The sequence below is a fragment of the Rhinatrema bivittatum genome, chromosome 4 (genome assembly GCF_901001135.1).
Source record: "Rhinatrema bivittatum chromosome 4, aRhiBiv1.1, whole genome shotgun sequence".
NCBI classification, from domain to species: domain Eukaryota; kingdom Metazoa; phylum Chordata; class Amphibia; order Gymnophiona; family Rhinatrematidae; genus Rhinatrema; species Rhinatrema bivittatum.
Genome location: NC_042618.1, coordinates 340271153 through 340296434, shown reverse-complemented (window position 1 = coordinate 340296434; position 25282 = coordinate 340271153). Strand labels below are relative to the sequence as shown.

The 25282-nt window shown below is 42.6% G+C and overlaps 1 protein-coding gene across 6 annotated transcripts in view; it reads left to right on the top strand.

Annotated features, from left to right (window-relative positions):
* The first annotated feature begins 512 nt into the window (after nucleotides 1-512).
* The window catches only part of ITGB4 (integrin subunit beta 4), a 131719-nt gene continuing 106949 nt past the window's right edge, over nucleotides 513-25282 (top strand). For 3 of the 6 annotated variants that reach the window (XM_029600500.1, XM_029600499.1, XM_029600497.1), the window contains exon 1: nucleotides 517-1032. In XM_029600500.1, coding sequence (XP_029456360.1) covers nucleotides 1028-1032 — 5 coding nt within the window. In that variant the 5' untranslated portion in view covers nucleotides 517-1027. Of the gene's footprint in view, nucleotides 1033-25282 lie in introns of all 6 variants that reach the window. The other 3 variants (XM_029600498.1, XM_029600502.1, XM_029600501.1) reach the window with 3 other exon arrangements.

The following is a 25282-nucleotide window of genomic DNA, read 5'->3' as shown; positions in this document are numbered from 1 at the left end:
TTTGAGGGAGTTGGCCGTGTGTTTTCCATGCGCAATTACCCCTTACTGAGTGAAGTGGTAATAATAGCACGTCTAAAAAGCGCGGCCAAACGGTGCGCTCGGCCGAGCGTACATTCTGTATTCCTGCTAGCGAGTGCTCCGTGACTGCTGTCCCTTCTTTCACATTTTGAAAAGGGCGTCCTCGTGGACCCCGGCTGCACACCGCCCTAGGCAACCGATTAGTCCCGCCTAATGGTCACGCCAGCCCTGGTTGAAAACCACCTTGAGCTGAAATTGGAAAGGCAGTCTAGGAAACAAAAAGAGCTACAAATAAAAAATATATATATATATTTAACCAAAAACAAAACAGAACTAAACACATTGGTTTGCCTGGCTCATCAGATTTCTGTGGGTGGGAGGAGGGGGGGGGGGTATTGTTTTGTCTCTCCTGTAAATGAGTCCTTGTTCCTGAAGAGCAGGCAAGGCTGGGTCCTGTTTATGCTGCCTCCCTCCCATCCCTTTTCCTGTGTGTGAGTGTTGGAAGGCGAGGGGGGAGGAGGAGGGAATGAGGGCTTAGCCAGTGGGCTGTTCCTGCCTGCACAGGTGTGCATGACCTGAAGGAATGTCAGAGAAATGGTGCAGAGATCTGAGTCACGCAGGCTCCCCACCTGAGCTGGCATAAAGCTGACACCCCCCCCCTTCTCTTAAGACGAGAAGAAGGGCTGGCAACTGTTGCTGCTGTCACCCCCTTCCTTCTCGGCAAATCTCATCCACACACAGAGCAGCACTCCAAAAGCAAGAAGGAACAGAGAAAAAGGCAGTAATTTTTATCAGAAGAGCAAAGGTATATCAGTCTGAACCTTCCACCCGAGACAGCCTGGGCACTGCTGGAGGATTTGCAACGCTAGGGGCTTTTTGAAAGTGGCTGGTGGCTGAAGAAGCCTCTGGAGTTTTCTTTCTTGGCTTTCAGAGGAGTTTCTTGGCTTGGTTTTGTAGGTGACAGTCTGGATTGTTCCCGAGTTGCTGGACTTTGGATCAAACTGTGCTAATGAGGTTGGTAACTCTAAACTTTTTCAGGAAGTTCTCTGTGCTTTCACCCGGAGACGGGAAAGCTTAGACACCAGCTTAGGGTGCCAGAGGGAATGAACAAGGACAGCACAGCAAAGGCAAGCGCTGCCTTAATCTTGCTTGGAAACAACGCTTGATTGACTTTTACATAATTTGGCTAGGCTCTTAAATGCAAGTATTAAAAGTAGTATATGGGAAGGGAAAATTTAGAGCTAGAATTCAGTGGGACATTATGGGGATTGGGTAAGAGATTCTGAAGTTTAATACACGTTCATCCAAGTCTTTAAACGTGTATTTGCAGATAGTTCACACTGAAATGTGTAATCACATTGAATTAAACCCTCTCTAACTAAGAAAATCATACACTAAGATGCACGTAAATTCTGAATAGAATAGAGATTGAATTGCTTCTACACAAAAGGATGAGGATAAAATGTTAATTCTGTAAGAGATTTTCACTGTAATGCAGGGTTTTTTGTGTTTTGTTTTGTTTTTACTTGGGTAAAAGTGCTGTTCCTGGCAGGGTGCTGTTTCTTGTAAGCCTTTCCTTAAGAAAACAGGGTATATTTTTCTCTTCTAACCACTTTATTACATGGCTGGGTGCAAGTAAGGGGAAAAAGCAGGTAGAGTATGAACAGGGAGAGGCTGCAGGCAGAGGGGGGAGTGGGTGAAGAGAGAAGCAGGAAAGATCAGCAGAGTCAAGGGGGAAAGACAGGGGAGGCTGCAGTGGGAGGGAAGAAGAGAGTGCAGGCAAAGAAGCTTGGGAAGAGAAAACACGGGGAGGCTGCAGGGAGGCCTCTGGCAGAAGGGAAGTACAGGTAAACACGGGGAGGCTGCAGGCAGAGGAACAAAGGGGGAGAAGCCTGGAGGCTGCAAGCTGACGAAGGAGCGAACAAGTATACCTGGGAACCTTTAATTTCCAGTCACCCTGATATTGTCATGGATTAGCAGGGGTGGAGGAGGGAGGCATGGGGCAGGAGTATGCCCGCAAACTTTCTCCTCTCTTGCACAGACCATCTAACACGCTCACATAGCAATATAGTAAATGTCACTAGAAAAAGACTCGAGCAGTCCATCCGATCTGCCCAGCAATTTTTTTTGTGTTTTATTTATTTATGTATGTATGTATTTTTACGTAAGGGCAGTAACTGCTGCTCCATGTAGGTAACCCCTTTTCTTCATTCCCATCCTTTAGCCACAAGGGATCCTCTGTGTTTCTCTCATGCCCTTTTGAATTCCATTACTGTTCTGCTCTTCACTACCTCTTCCAGGAGGGCATTCCATGCGTCCACCTCCTTTTCCATGAAGAGCTATTTTCTGACACTGGTCCTGAGTCTACCCACTTGGAGTTTCAAATTATATCCCCCTATTTCTACAGCTTTCTTTCCCATTGGAAAAGATTTGATTCCTGTGCATCAATTCCTTTCAGGTACTAAAATGTCTGTATCGTATCTCCCTATCTCTCCTCTCCTGCAGGGTAAATATATTCAGGTTCTTTGGTCGCATCTCATATGGCTTTCAATGCAGACCCCACACCTTTTTGATCATCTTTCTCTGGACCACTTCCATCCTCTCTATCCTCTTTGAGACACCGTACTCCGGATGAGGCCTTGCCAAAGACCAGTACAAAGGCATTATCGCCTTTTTTCCTGATGGTTCGAACTCTGCAGCCCAGCATCCCTCTGGCCTTAGCCACTGCCTTGTCACATTGCTTCACCACCTTCAGATTGTCCGACACTTGTCACCCCAAGGTTTCTTTCCCTGTCCTTCACATCAGTCTTTTGCCCCTCATCGCATACAACTCCTTTGGATTACTGCACTTCTTGGCACTGAATCTCAGCTGCCAAACCTTCGACCACTCCTTAAGTTTTTTAGATCACTTCTCATTCTCGCTGCTCCTTCAGGTGTGTCCACTCTGTTGCGGTTCTTAGTGCCATCTGCAAAAAGGCAAACTTTTTCTTTTAACCTTTCCACAATATGGCTCGCAAAGATATTGAACAGAACCAGCCCCGGAACTGATCCTTGAGGCGCCCCATTTATAACTTCTCTCCTCAGAGTAGGTTCCATTTACCATCAGTCACTGTCATCTGTCTGTCAACCCATTTATAATCCATTCCACCACATTGGGACCAACTCCCAGGCTTTTCAATTTGTTCATAAGCCTCCTAGATGGGACCCTATCAATCGCTTTGCTAAAATGCAGGAAAACCATATCAAACGAACATCCATGATCTAATTTTTTAGTCACCCAATCAAAAAAAAATCAGGTTCTTTTGTCAGGATCTTCCTTTGATAAAACTATGTTGCCTTGGATCCAGCAACCCAGCGGATTGTAGATAGTTGACTATTCTTTCCTTCAGCAGAGTCTCCATTAATTTTCCCACCTCCAAAATAAGGCTACCCAGCCAATAGTTTCCAGTCTCCTCCCTGCTACCACTTTTGTGAAGCGGGACCACAACCGCTCTTCTCCAGTTTTGCGGCACCCCTCCCATCTCTAAGGAGCTATTGAACAGCAAATCTGCCAGGACATCTCTGAACTCCTTCGGTATCCTGGGATGCAACTCACATTTTCTCGCTCACTTGTGCACACTCTCTCATGAGAATGCTCATTCTTACTTTTCTCTTCCATACACACAAGTCAACTCACATTCACTCTCACACATTCCCACTTACTCTCACTTCTTTCTCTTACACACACACACTCTCTCATCCATTCACTCACTCCCTTATGTACACATGCTCATTCTGACACTTCTCTTCCATACATAAACATACATACTCTCTCTGTGTCTCTTTGTTTACACCCTGCACCCACCACCAACAGCAGCCTTGTCCTATAGGTGCGCACGGTTGATGGGACTACTATTTCTTACTGCTGTGCATGCCAGTGCTGCCCTGCTCCTTCTTTCTGCTCTGCAGACCAATGCTTTGACGCTGACACTGCTCATCCTTCCAGCCATACACTCAAATACGGCTTTCTTCCAGCATGCATGGGCCCCAGGTGTCTATCTTCTGAGCCCCATACACCTTCTTGAGCAGCAGTACCTGGCGTTTTATACTGCTGGCCCGGATACCTGGTCCTTCCTTTGGAATTCTAGAATCTCCAGCCCAAATCTGGAGAGTTCCCGGGTCTATAAGGAATAGTGCAGACAGCAAGGTGAGGGGGGGGGGGGGTCAGGGTGTAATAGAGAACAAACATCAAGGGTCTGCAGTAAGTAAGCATAACAGTAAGAGGAGGAGGAAATGGGGCCTGAAGCAGAAAGGAAATTGAGCAATGGGCAAAAGCGAACTTGCTGCCATGTGAATAATAGAGAGAAAGGTAGCCTGCAGGCAGACGGAACAGTGAGGTAAGAAAGGGTGTAGGCTTACTCCCATGGTAGCAAGACAAGAAAGAAATGGAATCTGCATGCAGGCAAGTAGGTGAAGAAGGAAAAAAGGAGCGCCTGGAGGAGGTGTGAAGAAAAAGATAGGGCTGAGAGGAAGAAAATTTGCAGGCAAGATACTTAAAAAAAAAAAGAAAAAAGCTACCTGCAATCAGGTCAAAACAGGACAGAGAGGAGAGCAAGATCCAGGAAAGGAAGAAAGCTGTTCTGTATCAGCTAAGCAAGTCAGATTTTAGGCAGACGAGCGTAAGCTCCATGGAGCAGGGACTGTCTCTCTTGTGTAGTGGTGCAAAGCTGTGTACTTTTGAGTAGCCCTATATAAATGTTCAGTATGAGCCTGAGAAGAATAACACATCCAATGCCAATTTTCTGTTTTTACAGAAATGCTTGTAGAGGAAGCTGACAGAGACTGTTTTGAACTTGGGCAATGATTTTTCTTTAGGGCTGTCTGATGGGAGTCATGTTTTGGATTGAATGTAAAGGTGCAACATAAAAACTTTTCATATAGTGAACATTTTTAGTGCTTTTTTTTTTTTTTTTCTTACACTAGAATGTTAAGCGTTTGTTTTGTCTCTGTGTACACACACATTTAGAAATTCTTCTATACTACCTGCTTGATCAGACAAATATTCCAAAGTGGTGTATAATCAATATATATGCACATTTTATAAACATCACGCCTCAGATGATGTATGCCTAGGACTACTTGTGCTGCAGCATTTTGCACTACTTGTGGCCTATGTGTGATTCATCATGGAAGACCCACACATAGGCTATTATAGTAATCCAACTGGGCTACCACCAACACATTAATTCCTGGTTTGAAGGACTAAGTCCAAATATGGATGTAGCTTCCTTACCTTCCACAACTTCACTATGAGTTTCAAGACAAGACATCTTTTTAGAAATAAAGTTTAAAGTCTTTTACTACTGCTGTAGCCATTACTCGCTCAGCCTCTACCTACAGGTCCAGGAAGTTGGTAATTAATCTTGAACCATTCAGCCTACAACCAAATTCTCAGGACAGGTAGATGTTTTCCCAGAAAACGTATAGCTCTAAGCCAACTTTATAAAAAAAAAAAAAAAATGAATGAAAACAAAACAAGAGAATCATAAACCTTTGCATCCAGCAGAGTTTCTCAATTCACACATCAGTGAGCTTCCTCCTCCAAAATTAGTTTGTAAAATTGGCATTCCTGTATATACTGAGACCAAGCGCATTGTATTCACAAGACTTCTTAAATAATCTGTCATTTTAGTCCTGGGTGCAGGGCCCAGGGAGAATCAGCTTCAATGGACCCCCTCTGTCTCTAGCAGCGAGGAGTGGGGTACAACATACATTCTGGACCCGTGCAGACGTCTCCACATCTAGTCCACTGTAGCTCGTGGGCCCCCCTCCCGGTGTTCCTACAGAATGGGAAGTGATGTTAGACACTGGGAGGATGCAGGTCTAGCAAAAGAGTGAGGAGCTCCCCACCTGAGGATAACCCTGGCCCCCTAGGCATGTGGTGGTAGTGGTGGGAAGGAGATGGTCTGTTGAAGTACAAGCGCACTATAGCTTGAGGCTACTGGAACTGAAGATGGTCATTCTTAACAAGAAAAGGAATGGAAGGAGTTAAATAGATTACTCGATTATAGCTACATTAATAGTTGCTGAATTACTGAGATGGTTTTAGTGATATGAAATGGGTTCTTTGTTAGTTGGAAACTGACCTGGGAGTACCAGTTCTCTCCTAAGTTTAGTTAGGCAGAAACCAGTGATGCACAGATAAAGGAATTTGTAGACAATCTAGCCCCCCCCCCCAAATATTTTTAATCCTATGGGAAGCTATCCGAATCCCATTTTACAGAGTCAGCTACTAGCCAATGAATCTGGAGGAGGGCAAATGCACTTGTAATCTGATGAGTTTATAGGCAATCTGGAGAAGGTTGGCTGAAGTTATAATTTGCAAAATGGATTTAGTAAATAAGAAAAATATATTCATAGCTCTATTTTCAGATATATAATATTCTGTGCCGAAAACCAATGAATGAAGTACTGGATGCATTGTTTTCAATACTTTCCTTACACATACACACTGATTAGGCTGGTCCCCAGAACTCTAGTTCTGTCTGTCTCTCCTCTGAGTGAGCCTAAAACAATTCAGGTATTTCCATGCAAATTAAGGGTTTGCATGGGAAAACTTTGGGGCCGATGCAATTAAAATGCAAGAAAGTATTCAGTGCCCGCTTTCCTAACGCACCCCCAGGCACCTGTCCTGAGGGCACCTTGCTAATTAGGGGTCGCGTTGTCATGGAGGCACTAGGGTCAATTGCATGCCCCTAGCGCCTCTTTGACAGCGTGCGCCTGGCAGAAGCCGGCAGTTCCTGGCTATCCACTGGTTTAGAAAACGGACTCTAAATTTATCGGTGTCCGTTTTCTAAATCGGCGCACAGCCACAGGTTCGGAAAACGGACACTGGTTAACTGAGCATCCGTTTCCCGAACCTGACAGCCGGCACTTTTTTTAAAACCTTTTTATAAAATTTTTTTTTTTTTAATCTTCCGTTTCTCCTACTTAATATCGCAACAATATTAAGTAGGAGGATGTACAGAAAAGCTGTACATCCCATTGTACAGTATTTTCTGCTTTTCTGTACAATGTTTGGGAGTGCTCAGAAATTAATGCCTTGCATTAATTTCTGAGCACAAAAATGTGTGTATTGGATGCACGTTATTTGTTTTTTATTCCAGGTGAGTAACTAATAGCCTCATCAACATGCATTTGCATGTGCTGAGCATTATTAGTTTCGCCGTGCATTGTAGAGGTGCTGAGCCCCTTATTGCATAAGGGGCTTAGGTTGTGCCTACACAACCCATGTCCAACTGCAGGTTAAACAGTGCACTCGGCTGAGCGCACTGTATTGCATCAGCCCCTTTGTTTGCTATTTTTGATTTTTGTTTTGTTTGTTAGTGTAGGCTAGCCTGCAGAAAAGAAACAAAACAATTTCGTTGGGGTTTTTTGTGCGTGTGTTTCGATGGGAAATGAAATAAAACAAAGCAAGTGTCATTTTAAGAATGACAGCACATGCTTAACGCGCATGAGCCGCTGAACGACCCAAACTGATTTTATTACTGAAATTAGTGCAGCTGCATTTGGCATCTTTTGTTACTGCAATTGTGGAAATACAGGTCAACAAATAAGTTGACAACACTACAAGATATCACATTCACATTAGCTGAATACGTACGTGACCTAGGAGTCATCATCGATCCTGAGCTATGTTTTAAGAAACACATAACAAGTAAAGTATGCAAAGGCTATGTCAAAACTAATGATGTTGAAACGACTAAAACCTTTATTATCTCATAACAACTTTAGAACAGTCCTGCAATCACTAAGTTTAGTATGGACTATTGTAACTCCTTACTCCTAGGCCTACCAGCCTCCTCTATTTGACCGCTACAGATCCTGCAGAACGCAGCAGCAAGGATTCTAACTGGCAGTAGAAAAAGGGACCATATCATTCTGATTCTGATAGCTTTACATTGGTTACCGATTGAATCCCGTATTCACTTTAAAACACTATGCACCTTACATAAACTAATATACGGCAAGCAAGTAGACTGGCTAAACACTGCCATTAGGCTCCATGTGCCCCAAAGAAATTTAAGGTCCTCCAATAAAGGCTTACTGTCAATACCTGCTGAACACTCTGCACATCTGAACCAAGTTAGAGAAAGAGCTGTGTCGCTTGCAGGGCCTTAAACTATGGAATGCGTTATCGATGAATGTGAGACTACAAACCGATTTTAAGAAGTTTAAATGAGATTTAAAAACCTGACTGTTCGAAAAGGTGTACACAACTAGCAAATGAAATAGCATCTAATTCTTAACCTTTTTACTTATTTTATTGCTATCTTTTATCTATTTTATTCTTTTATTTTATATTTATTCTTAGTTTATTCTTACTGCTATTATTAGTTTAAATTCCAACTGTTCTTTTACTACTGTATGTTTTATTCTATGTATTTTATAATTTGTAAACCATTGTGGTGATGGCTTGTCTTAACGACGGTATAGAAAACTTGATAAATAAATACATAAATATTTTTATTGGGCAAATTAATATTCTTGAAAATTTCAATACTTTTTTTTTCTTTTTTACTAAATTAGTTCAATAAAAAGGGATGGTATACAGCTTGCTTTATTTGCCATATAGTTTATGGGCTAATGGGGCAATGATGCAACTTCACTACTGAATTGGAATGTTAGCCAAATGAGTTCTGTGACTATGAATTCAGTGTGATGGCTTGCACACATCGATTATCTTGGTCATAGCAAGCATACCTTAAGTTAAAGCTGTAAGGTGGGCAAAGGCTATTTTAACAGCAATGTACAGTAAATACTCGCTGCAGGTGCAAGGGAGCTCTCATCGCAGCAGGTACACAGTGGGAGAATATACAGGTGATACAAGCAAGTGGCCCATATCATTAAATCAACAGCTTGACTGCAGGGACATTCTGGAATGTGATTCTTTACGCTCAGAAGAGTGTGTGGATTGAAAAGGCAAGGGTCTAACATGTCATCCTTTCCAGTGGTGTGCTGGAGGAGGCTCTTGGGCACTCCTTGCTAAATTATTTTATGCATCTCACTGAATGGAGCAGTGCTGGCCAGAGCCCCAGTTAGCAGCAAAGTCTTGCTCCATGCATTTTGGGAGTGTGGATGTTATCATTTTCCATGGTGCTTGGCTTTGATAACATTTGCGCTGTGGCCAGAAGGGGTTTCTGAGCCTTTCCTGATAGAAGCCGAAAAGGACCCCAGACATGACTGCTACCTGCTGCCCTGGACTTGCATGTTCTATTAACTAGCATACAGGGCTCTAAGCACTAGCAGAATCAATTACTGCAGCTCTCTATACACTGGCATCTCACAATACAGCACAAAACGGCTCCAGGATCTTCAAAGTATTGCAGTGAGAATTTTGGTAGGTGCAAAAGCAATAAGAGCATAAGAACATGCCATACTGGGTCAGACCAAGGGTCCATCAAGCCCAGCATCCTGTTTCCAACCAAGTGGCCAATCCAAGTCACAAGTACCTGGCAAGTACCCAAAAACTAAGTCTATTTCATGTTACTGTTGCTAGTAATAGCAGTGGCTATTTTCTAAGTCAACTTAATTAGTAGCAGGTAGTGGACTTCTCCTCCAAGAACTTATCCAATCCTTTTTTATACCCAGCTACACTAACTGCACTAACCACATCCTCTGGCAACAACTTCCAGAGTTTAATTGTGCGTTGAGTGAAGATCATATCAAGCCTATTCTACATAAACTTCACTGGCTCCCAGTGGAAAACAGGGCAAAAATTAAAGACTTTTCATTGTCTTCACAATGTGCAAATTCCTAAACACTTCTCCCGACTTCTCTACCCTTACAAAAGCTCAAGGGAACTCTGATCCTCCCAAATGGCTCTCCTCCGCCGACTGCCACCAACATGATACTCCACACATTAAGCTCGAATGTGCCAAAAATTTGGAATGAATTACCACTCGCCCTATGCCTGGAATCGTTTTACATTAAGTTCAGGAAAAAAAAATAAAAAACTAAACCAAAGCCATGGCTTTTTACCCAGGTCTTCCTCTTCCATCCCAGAACTTCCATCAAGGATTGTGTTATACATGGCAGGGGCTCAGCCAGGTCTTAAACTCTTCACAAATGGGTTTGCCAGGTTGGATCCCATTGCTTTTCCAATTGCGTGCTCTGATTGAAAACTACTCAGTACCTCTTTTTGTTTAAATTTTATTGTAATCTGCCTTGAGATCAACATTGGGAAAAGATGGCATGTCCATAAATATCATTAGAACATAAGAAGTTGCCATACTGCGTCAGACCAATATTCCATCAAGCCCAGCATCCTGTCTCCAACAGTGACCAATCCAGGCCATAAGAACCTGGCAAGTTCCCAAAAACTTAGTCTATTCCATGTTACTGTTGATAGTAATAGCAGTGGCTATTAGAGAACCTCTACAAATCTGAGCTGCCCAATCCTATCCTGGTAACCGAACAGCCTATCCTGGTAACTGAACAGCTGTTGATGAGATGATGCATGAGATAAATTTGCATCTACTGGGTCTCCAATGCATGCAAATTTAGATTTGCATGCATTGATGGGAAACAAGAGGCAGCAAATCGGGGATAATGCAATGCAGGGATAGGCAGCTCTGGTCCTGGAGTGCTACAAACACATCTGGCTTTCAGGGCACCAATAATGCATATGCAGGAGATATATCTGCTTGCAGTGGAGGCAGTACAAGTAAATATTCATGCATATTCATTATGGGTAGCCTGAAAATCAGACCTGATTGCAGCATTCCAGGACCCGAGTTGTCTATCCTTGCTCTAATGTTTAGCTGCTGGAATTGAGCTGAACTCCTTAAAGCCTCCTGTATACAGTACACAAAGTCCCTCAAGGAAAAAGCATAGGAACTAAAATGGATGAGAAATATGGGGGGGGGGGGGGGGAAGAGGGAGCCGAGGAGTAGCACTCTAGAAGTGGCCTGAGATTTGAAATTGGCAAGGGTAATGGTGGCCACAAATTTCCAAATGCTCCTATCTTCAAACCCCGGCACTGACTGGATGCTTTTCTTCCACGTCCCTTTTGGGGTATGGGTGCTGCCTTCCCTAAGGCTCTGGCCAGTGCTGCTGCGCAGTTTCTCGGTCCCTGTTGGAGGAGTGCTGAGGACATTCCAATCGCCCAGCAGCCTGGGACAGCTATAACCCCATAAAACAAGAGCATGAAGTGCCAGAGGGTGAAAAAGCTTCAACGGTGCTGACTTCTCAGCTCTCCTGGGATTTCAGTGCAACAAAGGGCGGCTTTGTGCCCTTCCTGCAAACTGGACAGTTCTCACCCAACAGCGGGAAGTTCTTAATCTTACAAAGAAACTCTTTTATGGCTGAACTGTAACAGAAGAAAACACACCCACCCTCATCTCTCCCCGCCCACCGCCACACACACACACACTTGACATGCTGGTGATTGTTTATCAGGGCTTCTGTGGCTCAGCACCTCCTGTCTTGCATATTTTCTTACAGTACTGTGTTTTAACGCTGTCACAATCTTGGCTATCACTTGCCTGTTCGTAAGCTGTTTACAAAGAATCGTGATCTGGCAATAAGTGCCGGGAGTCTCTGGGCCCATGAAGATATTAACCCTTTGAACCCTAGGCTCCTATGGTGATAAACCCGTTAGCGGTTTACCGGGATAACGGGTGTTGATATTGATATTAGGCTGTCCCTGAATTCAGGGACAATGGGTTCTCAAAGGGTTAAGATATTCGTGTATTTCCAGTCATGGATGGGCAGCCACTCTGTCAACGGTGGGAGAGGGTGGCAGGGGATGGGTTGGTGACTGTTGGATGCTTTTATGTTATTACCAACTTTTCCTATTTTCTTTAAGAACTTATTTCTTAATACCTAATGCATGGCTAGCAACTCTAAACTTGTCCTTTTGCAGCGCCTTAAGGAGTTCACGGGAGCACAATGAACCAGAATGTATAGTACAGTGTAAATGTAAATTAAATATGGGAGGAGGAGAAATAACTGTTTTATGTTACATTGTATTTTATTTCCTTCCAGTTTTTATGCTGCTTTGAAGACATTGTGATCGGTCTTGATGTTTTCTTGGAGGTTATGTAAAGCAGAATATAAATCTATAAACTGATGGTTCGTAACTTACATGTCAGGAAGAAAACATTGGACTGAAGGGTCTTTGGGGCACTGCTTCTTCCAGATGGATTAAAATATTTGGCGCTGTATTGGCCTCTGAGTACATAGACTTTAGGGATACTTTAGAGGTTATGTGGCTCATATAAAATAAATCATACATAGATTTTGTACATTAGCTTTCAAGGTCTCAGGGTCTTTTTTTTCCAGATGTTGCTGCAGCTGTTACAGCCTTTGGGTTTTTAGTTGTCAAACCGTGGTATGCTAGGAGTGGTAGAGTGGAGAATGCAGCTCCCCAATTGTGCAAAGACCTGAAGTCTTGTTTATGAAGGGATCGGTCCTCTTTGATGTGCAATGCTGATTGTGAGGGCAGTGAGAGCAAAGCAAAGTGTACAGTGCAGCTAACATATGTTAACAATGTTCTTCTTATATACCTGTGAGCCTTCTCTAACTTCTTTAGAAGAGTCTCTGTCCCATCCTTAAAAGTATAAAGAACGTTCCCCATTGCATTGTCAAGACTTCAAATTTCTTTTTCTGCATTTCATTTTTTCGCTATTGAATTCTATGGAGCTGGGCCCCACATCAGTGGTTCCGAGCATATTTGAACAAGGTCATGTTGTGACTGAAGGGATGGGCAAATATTTTTTGATTTCTTGCACTTTGATCAATCTGACATTTGAACAGGAACAAGCTCTGCAGAGATCTAGCGGTCGACACCAAGAAAGTGACTGTTTCAGAAAAGTAATGTATAATGCTAGTCAGGCTAGAGGCCAGTCTATAAACTCATATACTAGAGTTGTGCATTTTTTTCTGAGCTAAACAGGGACTCAGCTGCGGTACAGGATGTAATAATTTTTTATTTGCCAAATATGCAGAATATTTTTGGGCCATAACATTTTTCAGGTTCTGAATTTGGTTAAATCTAGCCCTTTAAGGATGTTTATTCATTACTGACTCCTGTTATATTAGGTTGATGTTATTTTCTGCTGCCTGTTTACTTCCTTTTGGAATATATTTCTGGTTTGATTAAGAGTTCAAGGCTGGTCTAAGGGCACTTCTTTGCCTAAACCACCAACATAGCACTCCCTCAGTTTGTGAATATGCTAAGGCAAAAAGGAGATACCCACAGAGATAACAAGGCTAAGATTAATTAAATTACATGGCTATGGTGCTTTGAAAGAGGTCGCTTTTATCCTTCCCTTTGAAACCAGCTTGTTTCTAGCATAAAAAAGCAAATTCATACAAATTCTTAATGAGGTGTTTTTTTTTCAACTTTTTTTTTCCTAAATATAATTGAAATATTTTGGTTTGTTTTACTGAAAGTAGTGAACAATTATTGAATTCCTTCTTAAAGCTTATAATAAATGCATTTGCAAATATTGTTAAAAGAAAATGTTTACATTTCACACATCTTTACTTCCTGGGCTACTGTTAGGCTGCAGTATATCAGGTTCCAAAACTGTAATGCTGTTTCCTGGAACCCTAAAAACATTACTTCTATAGCACTATTAGTCCCCTCCCCGGTCTTCCCCCTGAGCATGACCTCCATAGCATTATAACACTGGTGACTGCAGCTGTTTGGTGCAGTTGTGGAGATTCTCAGACAGACCCTTGCATCCATATAATAGCAGCAGAGTCTGGGAACCACAGGGTTATAAAGTCAGTACAGCAAACACCAAGTTCATAAAGTGCCTTCTTTTGCACTGGAGTTAAATGGAGCTGAAAGAGATCCAGGTGGGAGCAGTCAGTTCTGCAATCTGCAAGCTTTACTGGGCCTTAATGCTGATGCTATAACCTGATGGAGCCAGGAGAGAGCTCCAGTAATCTCCCCCAGATTCCTTCAGGCTGCTGAGCTTTACTGCACAAGCTGATAAAAGCCTGTTTTCTTGATGATTAAAAGATCCACATTGGGAGTCAGGGAGACACTTCCTGGTTCCAAAGTTGAATGATGCACTTTTTGGCTGCCAAAAGAGTATTAATTTGATATGAAAAAAGCTTTTGAAAGACTAGTTAGCAGCTTAGTCACATATTCATAGCACACAGTATATATATTTTTTTCCTAATGTTTATCCAATTTTAGTTGTATCTCACTGGTTCAAGGTCAGTTCAGCTCCTCTCCTGCCAGCCCTTCCAGCTCCCTTTCATTGTAAGACCAACCACCAAAGGCCTTCGCCTCCACCGGCATCAGCTGCCTACATATCAGGACCACCTCTGTGCAAAGGGTGACAGTTTATCCCTTTGTCTTCAGAAATGGCCCTCATCTGACACTCGGAGTGGAGGAATGTGCCCTTCCTGGCACACAGCTAGGGGATGCCCTCCTTAAGGCTGCAATTTCAATTCATCTCCGCCAACACAAAAAGTAGAGTTTTTTGTCCCATTTAGTCTGCTGAGTTGGGTTCATTCTGTGTCATACGTCTTGAGTATTGCGTGCAGGTCTGGTTGTCCCATCTCAAAAAAAAAAAAAACCCAACTAGAAAAAAATACAGAAGAGGGAGACAAAAAAAGGGGGGGACAATGGAATGGCTCTTTCATGATGCGAGGCTATGCTGGTTAGAGATCTTCAGCTTGGTAAAGAGATGGCTGAGAGGAGAGGGCATGACAGAAGTTCATAAACTCATGAGTGGAGTAGAACAGGTAAATAAAGGACGATTGTTCACCCAATCAAAAAAAAAAATACTAAAACAAGGGGATGCGCCATGAAACTAGCAACCAGCAGATTGAAAACCATTGAAAGTACTTTTTCACCCAATGCACAATCAAGTATGGCAGATGTTGCCAGACGACGTGGTCAAGGGGACTAGGATAGCTGGGTGTAAAAGAGGTGTACAAGGGCTCACTGTACCCAGCCAATTTGACACCTGTGGCCAACTAGAAAGTGTTCCCTCGCCCTGTACACAACATAAATAGAACACGATAACCCTATCAAACAAAGAAACTAGAGGCCTGCATGTCTGTGTTGTGTGGGAGGAGGTGGAGTCGAGGGCCAATCTGCACAGGTATCCTCCAGACAATCTTCACAATGAGAGGGGGCAGACTGGACTTACTCAAAGGTATGGATAACAGTTCTCTTATCCCCACCCTCTACACCATTGAAACTTTATTATTTCATAGACTTTACATAACAGAAATACATCCATTTATATTAATATGGAATTCAGATATAGCATGCAACTATGAGTTTTTTTTAACTTATATTATTTTTTGATCTATAAAACATGTTACCACAGTGAAAATACACAATTATACCTTCTCAAATGATGTGCAATGTATATAATATACAAATTCTGGTGTAACCTCAGTAACAGTAACACAAATTCTCTACTGCCAGGCACTTTAAAAATAACACAAAACCCTGCAAAAAAACATTCCAAACCTAGGAATAGCAAGCCTGCCATTCAAAACAGCACTGACTCCCAGGACTCAACAGCAACAACCCAACCTATGAAAAGACAGCACTACAAATATTAAACCAGATCCTAAACATCAATACATCTCCAAATTAGATTGCTACACATTCCTACACAAAAAAAAACCACAACATACTAGCACAGGGTGGACAACTCCAATCCTCAAGCGTCACAAATAGGCCTGGTTTTTAGGATATCCACAATGAATATGCATGAGATAGATTTGTATACAATGGAAGCTGTGGATGCAAATCTATCTCATGCATATTAATTGTGGAAATTCTGGAAACCAGGCCTGTTTGTTGCTACCGAGGACTAGAATTTACACCCCTGCATTAGCAGAATACCTCATCTCAATCACACACACAGAACACAGGCAGACCCTCAACAAATACAGCATAAAGCAGGGGTGGGCAGTTCCGGTCCTTGAGGGCCACAAACCAGTCTGGTTTTCAGGATATCCCTAATGAATATGCATGAGAGAGATTTGCATGCACTCTGCCTCAGTTGTATGCAAATCTATGTCATGCATATTCATTAGGATATCCTAAAACCTCGACAGGTTTGTGGCCCTAGAGGACTGGAATTGCCCACCCCTGGCATAAAGGGACCACAAAGGTGAAATTTAAGCATACCTGTTAATTCCCTTTCCTCAAGTCCTGACAGACCAGTTCAGACAAGTAGGTTTCACTCTCCTACCAGCAGATGAAGGCACTGTTGTCATTTATCCTTGTATAGCTTGGGATAGCAGGAGAGGCTGCCAGTAGTTCATTGCCCAAGACCGTGCATTCCCCTACAGCATTTACCTTCTTCCCTTCCTAACTCTACAACATGTAGGAGGAGGGAAACCAAAGCAAGGCAGCAAAATGAAAGAAATGACAACCTCGAAAAGGAGAAAAAAAGAATACAAAATAATAATTCTTACTCATCCCAGTGTCAAGTGCAGGTGCTCCTGTTCTTCCATCGCTGGAGTCCTTTCTCCAGTCTCTCTCTCTTTTTTTTTTTTTTTTTTTAAATGTGGTCCTGGATGGGTTATGGACTAGTCTGTCAGAACTCAAGGAAAGGAAATTAACAGGTATGCTTAAATTTCACCTTCCTTGTCATTCTGCCAGACCAGTCCAGACAATTGGGATATGCCAAAGCAATGCCTAATCTGGTTGGGGCGAGGCCACTACCATCTCCAAAATTCTAGTAGCAAACACTGAAATCCTCCTTAGCCTGAATGTCTAGTTTGTTTCACAAATGAATGTAATGACGTCCATGTCACTGCTGTACAGATACATGTGGTGCAAACAAGCTGTGTTCTGCCCAAGATGAGGCCTGTGCCCTAATGGAGTGCACTCTTAGCCCCCTTCAGACCTGACTTACCTTGGCCAATGTATGCAGCCAAGGTAGTGTGGATGCTTATGAAGCTGTATTCTCTTTCCATTGCCCTCCAAACAGAACAAGTAGCTTGTCTGACTTCCTGAATGCATTTGCATTCATGCTTTCTAAATGCTGGTTCAGAAGGGATTCCGAAACTACCTTTAGAAAAAAAGAGGGGACTGGTCTCCTTCCCTAGAAAATCCCAAGTAAGGATCTCTGCATGATAGTGCCTTTAGTTCTGAAATTCTCCTGGCTGAGTTGGCCACCAGAACTCTTGTCTTTCAGCGATTTGGTCTTTTAAGCATTGCCTTTTTTAGCTGCTCATAGGGGACTGCTACAATGGATCTAAGGACATTGCCCTTGGGGGACATTTGGGGGTAACCTGCACGGAGTGGCAGTTGCTGCCATGGGAAGTTTGGTGGGTAGTAGGGATGGACCATTTGGGGTTTAAGAACATAAGAAAATGCCATACTGGGTCAGACCAAGGGTCCATCAAGCCCAGCATCCTGTTTCCAACAGTGGCCAATCCAGGCCATAAGAACCTGGCAAGTACCCAAAAACTAAGTCTATTCCATGTAACCATTGCTAATGGCAGTGGCTATTCTCTAAGTGAACTTAATAGCAGGTAATGGACTTCTCCTCCAAGAACTTATCCAATCCTTTTTTAAACACAGCTATACTAACTGCACGAACCACATTCTCTGGCAACAAATTCCAGAGTTTAATTGTGCGTTGAGTAAAAAAGAACTTTCTCCGATTAGTTTTAAATGTGCCCCATGCTAACTTCATGGAGTGCCCCCTAGTCTTTCTACTATCCGAAAGAGTAAATAACCGATTCACATCTACCCGTTCTAGACCTCTCATGATTTTAAACACCTCTATCATATCCCCCCTCAGTCGTCTCTTCTCCAAGCTGAAAAGTCCTAACCTCTTTAGTCTTTCCTCATAGGGGAGTTGTTCCATTCCCTTTATCATTTTGGTAGCCCTTCTCTGTACCTTCTCCATCGCAATTATATCTTTTTTGAGATGCGGCGACCAGAATTGTACACAGTATTCAAGGTGCGGTCTCACCATGGAGCGATACAGAGGCATTATGACATTTTCCGTTTTATTCATCATTCCTTTTCTAATAATTCCCAACATTCTGTTTGCTTTTTTGACTGCCGCAGCACACTGCACCGACGATTTCAATGTGTTATCCACTATGACACCTAGATCTCTTTCTTGGGTTGTAGCACCTAATATGGAACCCAACATTGTGTAATTATAGCATGGGTTATGTTTCCCTATATGCATCACCTTGCACTTATCCACATTAAATTTCATCTGCCATTTGGATGCCCAATTTTCCAGTCTCACAAGGTCTTCCTGCAATTTATCACAATCTGCTTGTGATTTAACTACTCTGAACAATTTTGTGTCATCTGCAAATTTGATTATCTCACTCGTTGTTTTTCTGCCAACAATACTATGTTACTGTGTTACTATGTTAGGACCAGGTTTAGATCCCACGGCAGAATTAACTATTGACTTATAGGGCACACGTTTAATTCCCTGAAAAATTGAACTGTAGCCAGGGGTGAAGCAAACCCCCCCCCCTTCCACACACACACACACACACACGGCTCCAAAACTTCTCCATATTCTAATGTTTGCCCTCATTAATTCTAATGCCCTCAGCATTGTACCAATCACTGCCTCTGAATAACCATATTTTCTCAACCTTTGCTATAAGATAACTTGGAGCTGTGTCTTCCCTTACTATTGGCTCCTGTTTCAGGAGACTTCTGCTTATGCTAAAGTCTAGTGGCTCTTTTTTTAACCTGGCCAGATACGCATACCAATCTGGTGCTACTAGAATGACCCATCATAGGTGAGACGCAATCCTCTAGAACAGTTTTCGCTAACCCTCTCCTGGAGGCAGACCTAACCAGTTGGGTTTTCAGGGTTGCATCAATAAATATATATGAGATAGATTTGCACTACCCTGGATCCCCAATGTATGCAAATCTATCTCATTCATTAGGGAAATCCTGAAAACGCAACAGGTAGGGTATGCCTCCAGGAAAAGGTTGGAAAACACTGCTCTGGAGGACCCACATCATGAGAAAAGGCAGAAACACATACAGCAGTTTCTCTGTTGACCAAGCCTGGGTTAGGACAATGACACTTCTCAAACCCATTTCTTTCATTCTACTGAAAAAATTGTTGGCTTTGGCATCCTGGCAGGTTGCCATCAGGTCCCACCAATGGCAACTCCATTAAGGCCACAATTTGTGCGAAGGCAGGGTCTGCCAATTCCCATTCCCCCGGGTCTTAGGTCTGCCTACTCAAACATACGACAGCTCTAACTGTGCAGTCTATGAAGCATGAATAGTCCGTCTGTAATTATCCCATGACACAGACGTGTGATACGTGGGTCTGGTGTTTCTCTCTCCCAAGGGTGGCTCCCTTAGATCATTTACCCTATGGCCATGGCCATGTTAACCATAGGCAAGCTATGGCTCTGGAGATTTGCCTTGGACAAGTCCCTAGAGGAAACATCCATAAACATTATTAGCCAAGTAGACTAAGGAAATAGATCTACTTCATGGGATCTGCCAGGTACTTGTGACCTGGCTTGACCTGTGCCAGAGACAGGATTCTGTGCTCGACAGACTTTGGTCTGACCCAGCATGGCATCTCTTATTTTCTTAGACTAGATTTACTTTACAGCGGCATTACAATGGAACATATGATTTATTTATATGGTCAGGCAACATCATCCTTTGCATTAAGCTTCTCATTTTGCTTTGACCTGATGAAGGAAGCTTAGCTTTTGAAAGTTATTAATAAATGTATTTAGTCCAGTAAAAGGCATCATCATGTAACAGGAAGCAAGTATGTTACACTGGATTATAGAGCTTTGTTGTTGATCCATACTGTTTTGTGATGGTGCAGTCAGAAGTATAGAAAGCTGCTATGGAAAATCCCAAGGATAGCCTACTCCCTATGGGATAAAGAGACTCCCCTATTTAGGGAGCAAGCTGGGCAGTTTAAAGCCTTGCTTGCTGCCCATCATGTGAGAGATGCAGTTCCCTGCAAGAGTGTCTAGGTGTGGAAGGTTCCATGAAGCTTTTGCCAAAGAGGAGAACGTAAACCTGCGATCCCAGGTTGGAACTGGAACCTCGCATCCCTGAGAGGTGAAGTTGAAACTGTGCTTGGCCCAGGGAGGAACCTGAGCCTCATCCTTAAAATGCAAGCTAGATCCTGTTCCCCAAAGAGAAGCTCCACTCACTGTTCCCAGAATGAACCTACTGTGCCCATAGAGATGAGCTAAAACCACTGAAATGCCGGTGCAGGCTACTGTCTGACTCCAGCAGCCCTGAACTAAGGGTTAATCAAAAGACTGTGTAAATGCTGATGTGAGGTTAAGACTCCCGGCCTGACGTTTTGTTTGCTGTCCCAACACTCTGTAAATAAACACTATTGAACCTATAACCTGGCATATCTGGCCTGTCAGATGATCACCTACTCCAGCCTCCCATATATGGTTGTCAGAAAGAAGTCAGGAATGGTGACCTGTGTACCTGTAGGTAGGTGGCCAAGGCCACTATGAGACTGTTTCAACAATTTGGCAGGCAGATGGACTCAGTAAGGCAGTAGACACAGGCTGAATCACTTAGTTTGCACTGGACTATAACCTAGAAACTGATTTTACCCAGACCCTAACAAAGGATTGAACAATATGGAAATTAAAGAGAATCTAGTGGTCTATTTACAAAAGTTTGAAAGAGTGGCATGGGTAGGGAAATAGCCTGAAAGTGTATGGGCTGTAGTTCTTGCCACTTAGCTAGCAGAAGAGGTGTATGGAAACTTGAAAGCTGAGGCAGCTGTACATTGCTTTCCAGGATCTCTGGGTTTCTATTATGGGTTTTCTCACCAGTCCCAGGGTGGGGAAGAATATGAAAGAAAGGTCATCTTCTCAGAATAATGTATCCTTGCCCTCAAGAGCTGCAAGTGAGGGCAAATAAAAGGCTTAAAGGCCTGGACAAATTGCATACAAGTTCTACCCTACAGATGGCACCTATGACCCTGACAAAGTATGAACTGGGCTGCCCCATTTCAGTTGCATTTGAGAACTATTTTATTGAGCTATGTTGAAGATGAACAAGATGATATAAAAAATGTTGATATTGATAAACCGGATTGCAGAACCAGTAATATAATCGATGGAAACTGAACCCAGAAATGTATCTTCCTTGCATACACTATGTGGATGGCTTTGGGGGTTTAGAATGGACATAGCTGGCTTTTGGGAGGTGTGAGAGAGCACCATGATTGAGGAGGCACTGTGGATCCGCCATACCAACGCATGACAGCGTCCCCTCTCCAATGAGTACCTTTTCTGTTCTTTTACTATTGGTGCTTTGGCTCAAACCTCATCATTAGCCTATCAAGTACCATCTCAGCGGAAGTGAGGCCTGACACTGAGCCTCATGCTGTACGCTCACCTCCTCCCCTCCCCAAGGAAGCAGACATGAAGCATGAGGCGCACTGGGGATCGCAGGTTCAGAATCATACTGGTATTAATTTGAAGTGACTTGTCAGTGTCCTGCCCCCCCCCCATAAAAAAAAGGTCACTGCTGCCAGTGGGGACACTGTTTGTGTGAGTTGCAGCAACTCCATTGCCTGCAGAGCCACTGCAACCAACACCAGGCCCCGCAGCAGCTTTTTTTTCTTATAGCAGGAGCCTCCTGCAAGGCTCTTCTTCCTGCGGCTCCCTTACTATCTCTGTGACAGTGGACAGTACTCCTGCTGCTTCCCCTCACACCTCTCCTGCCTCTGCCTTTGCTGATGGGAGGCTGCACAGGGACCTTCTGCCACTGCCAAACCATTGCTCTCAGCCACCGGCTCCCCTCATGCTGGGTCAGCAGCAAAATATAATAAGAAAACCAGCATTGGGGCCTTCCAGCACCTCCCTTTCCACACCAAGGGACACATACAATCTTTGGGTTGGGAACCGCAGCAGGGAGCTAACCTATATCCTATTTTTTGGGACCATGCTGAATCTTCCCTGACCACCAATGTAAGCAAATATATTTTTTGTTTTATTTATAAGGAGAAGGAAAGGGAGAAGAATATGAGAGACCACATGTGTGAGTCAGAGTGTGTGTGTGTGTGTGTGTGTGTGTGTGTGTGTATGTATTTATTTATTTATTTATTTATTTATTTATAATTTTTATATACCGATATTCCTATAAAGGATATAGATCACTCCGGTTTACAAAGAACTTAACTTTCGCTAGGAGGCGATACAATAAACGGTGCATATAAACCATTGAACATATTAGAAACAATTGGAATTAAGGAACAACAACAAGCCTATAGCCACAATAAATAAATTGTGAGTCAATCATAAATAAAATAAATAAATAAGATAAAAAAAAATAAATAATAATAATAAAATGAATAGTTAAAGTCTTGTATTCATGTTTTAGGATCTGCATCTAGGAGAACCAAGGTTTTCAGGGAAAGTTTGATTAAACAGCCAAGTTTTTAAGTCCTTCTTGAAGGTCAGGAGACACTGTTCTTGACGGAGGTCAGGTGGAAGAGTGTTCCAAAGCGTCGGCCCAGAAGTAGATAATGCTCTTTTGCTTAGTAATGATTTGGTAGGGGGAACATGTAGAGAGCCCAAATAAGCTCTTCTGATAGGTCTTTCAGAGGAATGAGCACGGAATTGATGGCATAGATTGAGAGGGGCAGTTTTATGAATATCTTTATGTATCATCATAAGTACTTTGAACGAAATCCTGGCTTTGATAGGTAACCAGTGTAGGGACTGCAGTATGGGAGAGATATGATCTCTTTTATTTGAATTAGTAAGTAGTCTCGCTGCGGTATTCTGTACCATCTGTAGAGGTTTTATTGTGTGTGTGAGTCAGTGAGCATCTGGGAGGGTGTATATGTGTGAGTGAATAATTGTGTGTGTGCCTGCATGTGCATGTAAGTTGGTATGTATGTATGAGCATAATCTTGTGTGAGGGAGCATGTTTGTGAGTATATGAGAGCATGAGTATGCACTTGTGAATGAGCATATGAGAGTGTGTATATTTTATATAAGAGAGAGGAGAAACTTTGTGCACACCTCCCATCCTTGACTAATCCATGACAATCTCAGGGTGACTGGAATCAAATGTTCCCAGGTATGGAGAGTGGGAGAGGGCCTGAGAGTGTGTGTTTAAGAACCTGTGTGCATGTATGTATGGAAGAGAACCTGTGTACATCTGTGTGAGGGAGAGAGAGGATGTGTGTGAGAGCATGGGAGTGTATATGAGAGAGGAAGTATGTGAGAGAATAAACATCTACAAGTGTGTGTATGTGAGAGAGTAAGAGCCTGTGTGGGTATGTGTGTGTGTGTGAGAGAGAGAGCTCTCTCTCATCTACACACACACACACACACACACACACAGATAAAGTGTTATATGTGTGAAAGCCAGTCGGGGTATGTGTGTGTGTGTGTGTGTGTGTGTATGAGGGATAGAGAGAGCCTGTGTATGTGAATGAGAGGGACTGTGTATAAGAGCATGGACAAGAGTGTGAGAGAGAAGTGTGTGAGAGAATGAACATATGGGTATGTGTGTATCAGAGCCTGTGTGTGTACGTGCATGTATGTGCGCGAAAGAGAGAACTTGTCCATGTGTATATAAAGGAGAGAGAGTCTGTATATGTGAAAGAGAGTAAGTGCGTGTGAGAGCATGGGTATATGTATGAAAGAGGAAATGAATATGTAAGTGTGTGTGTGAGGGAGAAAAGATAAAGTTTGTGCAGCCCCTATGACCCCAACCTCTCCCAGTCCACAACAGTTTCAGGGTGACCGGTAATCAAAAGATGCCAGGTATGGAAACAGGAGATTTTTTTAACCCTTAGTGTGATCCAGCTTTGTCTGTCACTAACATTTTTCCCAATATATTACATCTAAAGAGGGGTTTTGCATTTTTTGGAGTCCTCATCCTGTTTTTTATCTGCATCGTTTTTGTGGGCTGTGGCTCAGGGGTATAAATTGCCCCTTGAACATGCTCAGGGCCAGAGGGAAGGTGATACTGAAGTCAGAGTAAGGAGCCTGAGATTATCCCAGGGTCTCAGGAGAGGAGATTTTGTGGAGGGAATTCGATTTTTGGAGATTCTGAGAATAGAAGTCTTGGATTTTTGGAAGATTGGAATTTTTAACCAGTTTCCTGAAAGGAGGGCAAAGCCCCGGTACCTTGAAGGGCTGGGTTCTGGATCTTTTTAACTTTGTAACCAGTTAACAGCAGAGGTGGGAGATTGCTGAGACTTTGATACTTTTGAGAGAGACAGTTAGAGTTATCTGTTTTGGAAGATCGGGGTGTTTTTTTCCTACCTGTCCAGCCCCTTATTTCAAGCTGGAAATTGGTTGTTTACAAAGGATTTCCTTTCCTCTGGTTCAGCTGGGAGAAGAACAACTTTGGGATGAATCATGGATAAAGAGACTCTAACTTTTCTGATTATGATTTTTCTGATGCTTTTTTTTTTATTTTTGCCATTCTGGCTTGGATCTTGCTTTACAAACTTTAAGTACATTTTTATTTGAACACCATCCTCAGTCCATGTGGGGTTTTTTTTCTCAAGTGAGAGCTGATTAACCAGTGAGAGGGAAGTGTGAAGGAGCAAGGAGTAGAAAGTTATCCCTAGGACAGCAACAAGGGTCAGGAGGATAACCTGCCCCACCCCCACCCGCTGGATGAACCCTGGCAATGTAGCTTCCCGGTTTCAGCCAGCAAGCCAACTCGGGGTCCTGCTATATAAGTTATAATTAATGAGTGTTATTTGATATTTTGAAATATTTTATTAGTATTTTGGGAAATTTATAACTTTTTAATTATTGAATGTTTTATTCATCCAAGTTTTTAAATATTTATTTTTATTAGAATGGTTTTATCATTATGATTTGTGATTTTTATTTCTTGATTTTATTGTTAGATGGTTTATGAGGAATGGTAATATTCCACTGTATATAGCATCTGACTCATTGATATTTCCAGTTCATTTTTTATCTGTACATTTCTTTTTATGCCTTATTATCTATTTATTCTGTATTTGTCTCTAACACTTAACTGACAGTGTAGGTATATTTTGTGTAATCTATAGGGTGTTCAATATCACCCAAATAAGATCTTATATCCATTTTCTAAAATTGTTGACGCAATGCTGTCAAATAATTTAAACTATAGTTTCACTGGATGGCTAGAACTGGCCAGGGCTTTCTTTATTGCATATAAGGCCCTAAAAGGTTTTTCTTATAATGGCTTATAGTCGAGTTGCCGCATACAATCAATGGTAGGCTAAAGTATGCATATTCTAGGGGTGTGCTCTGCTTC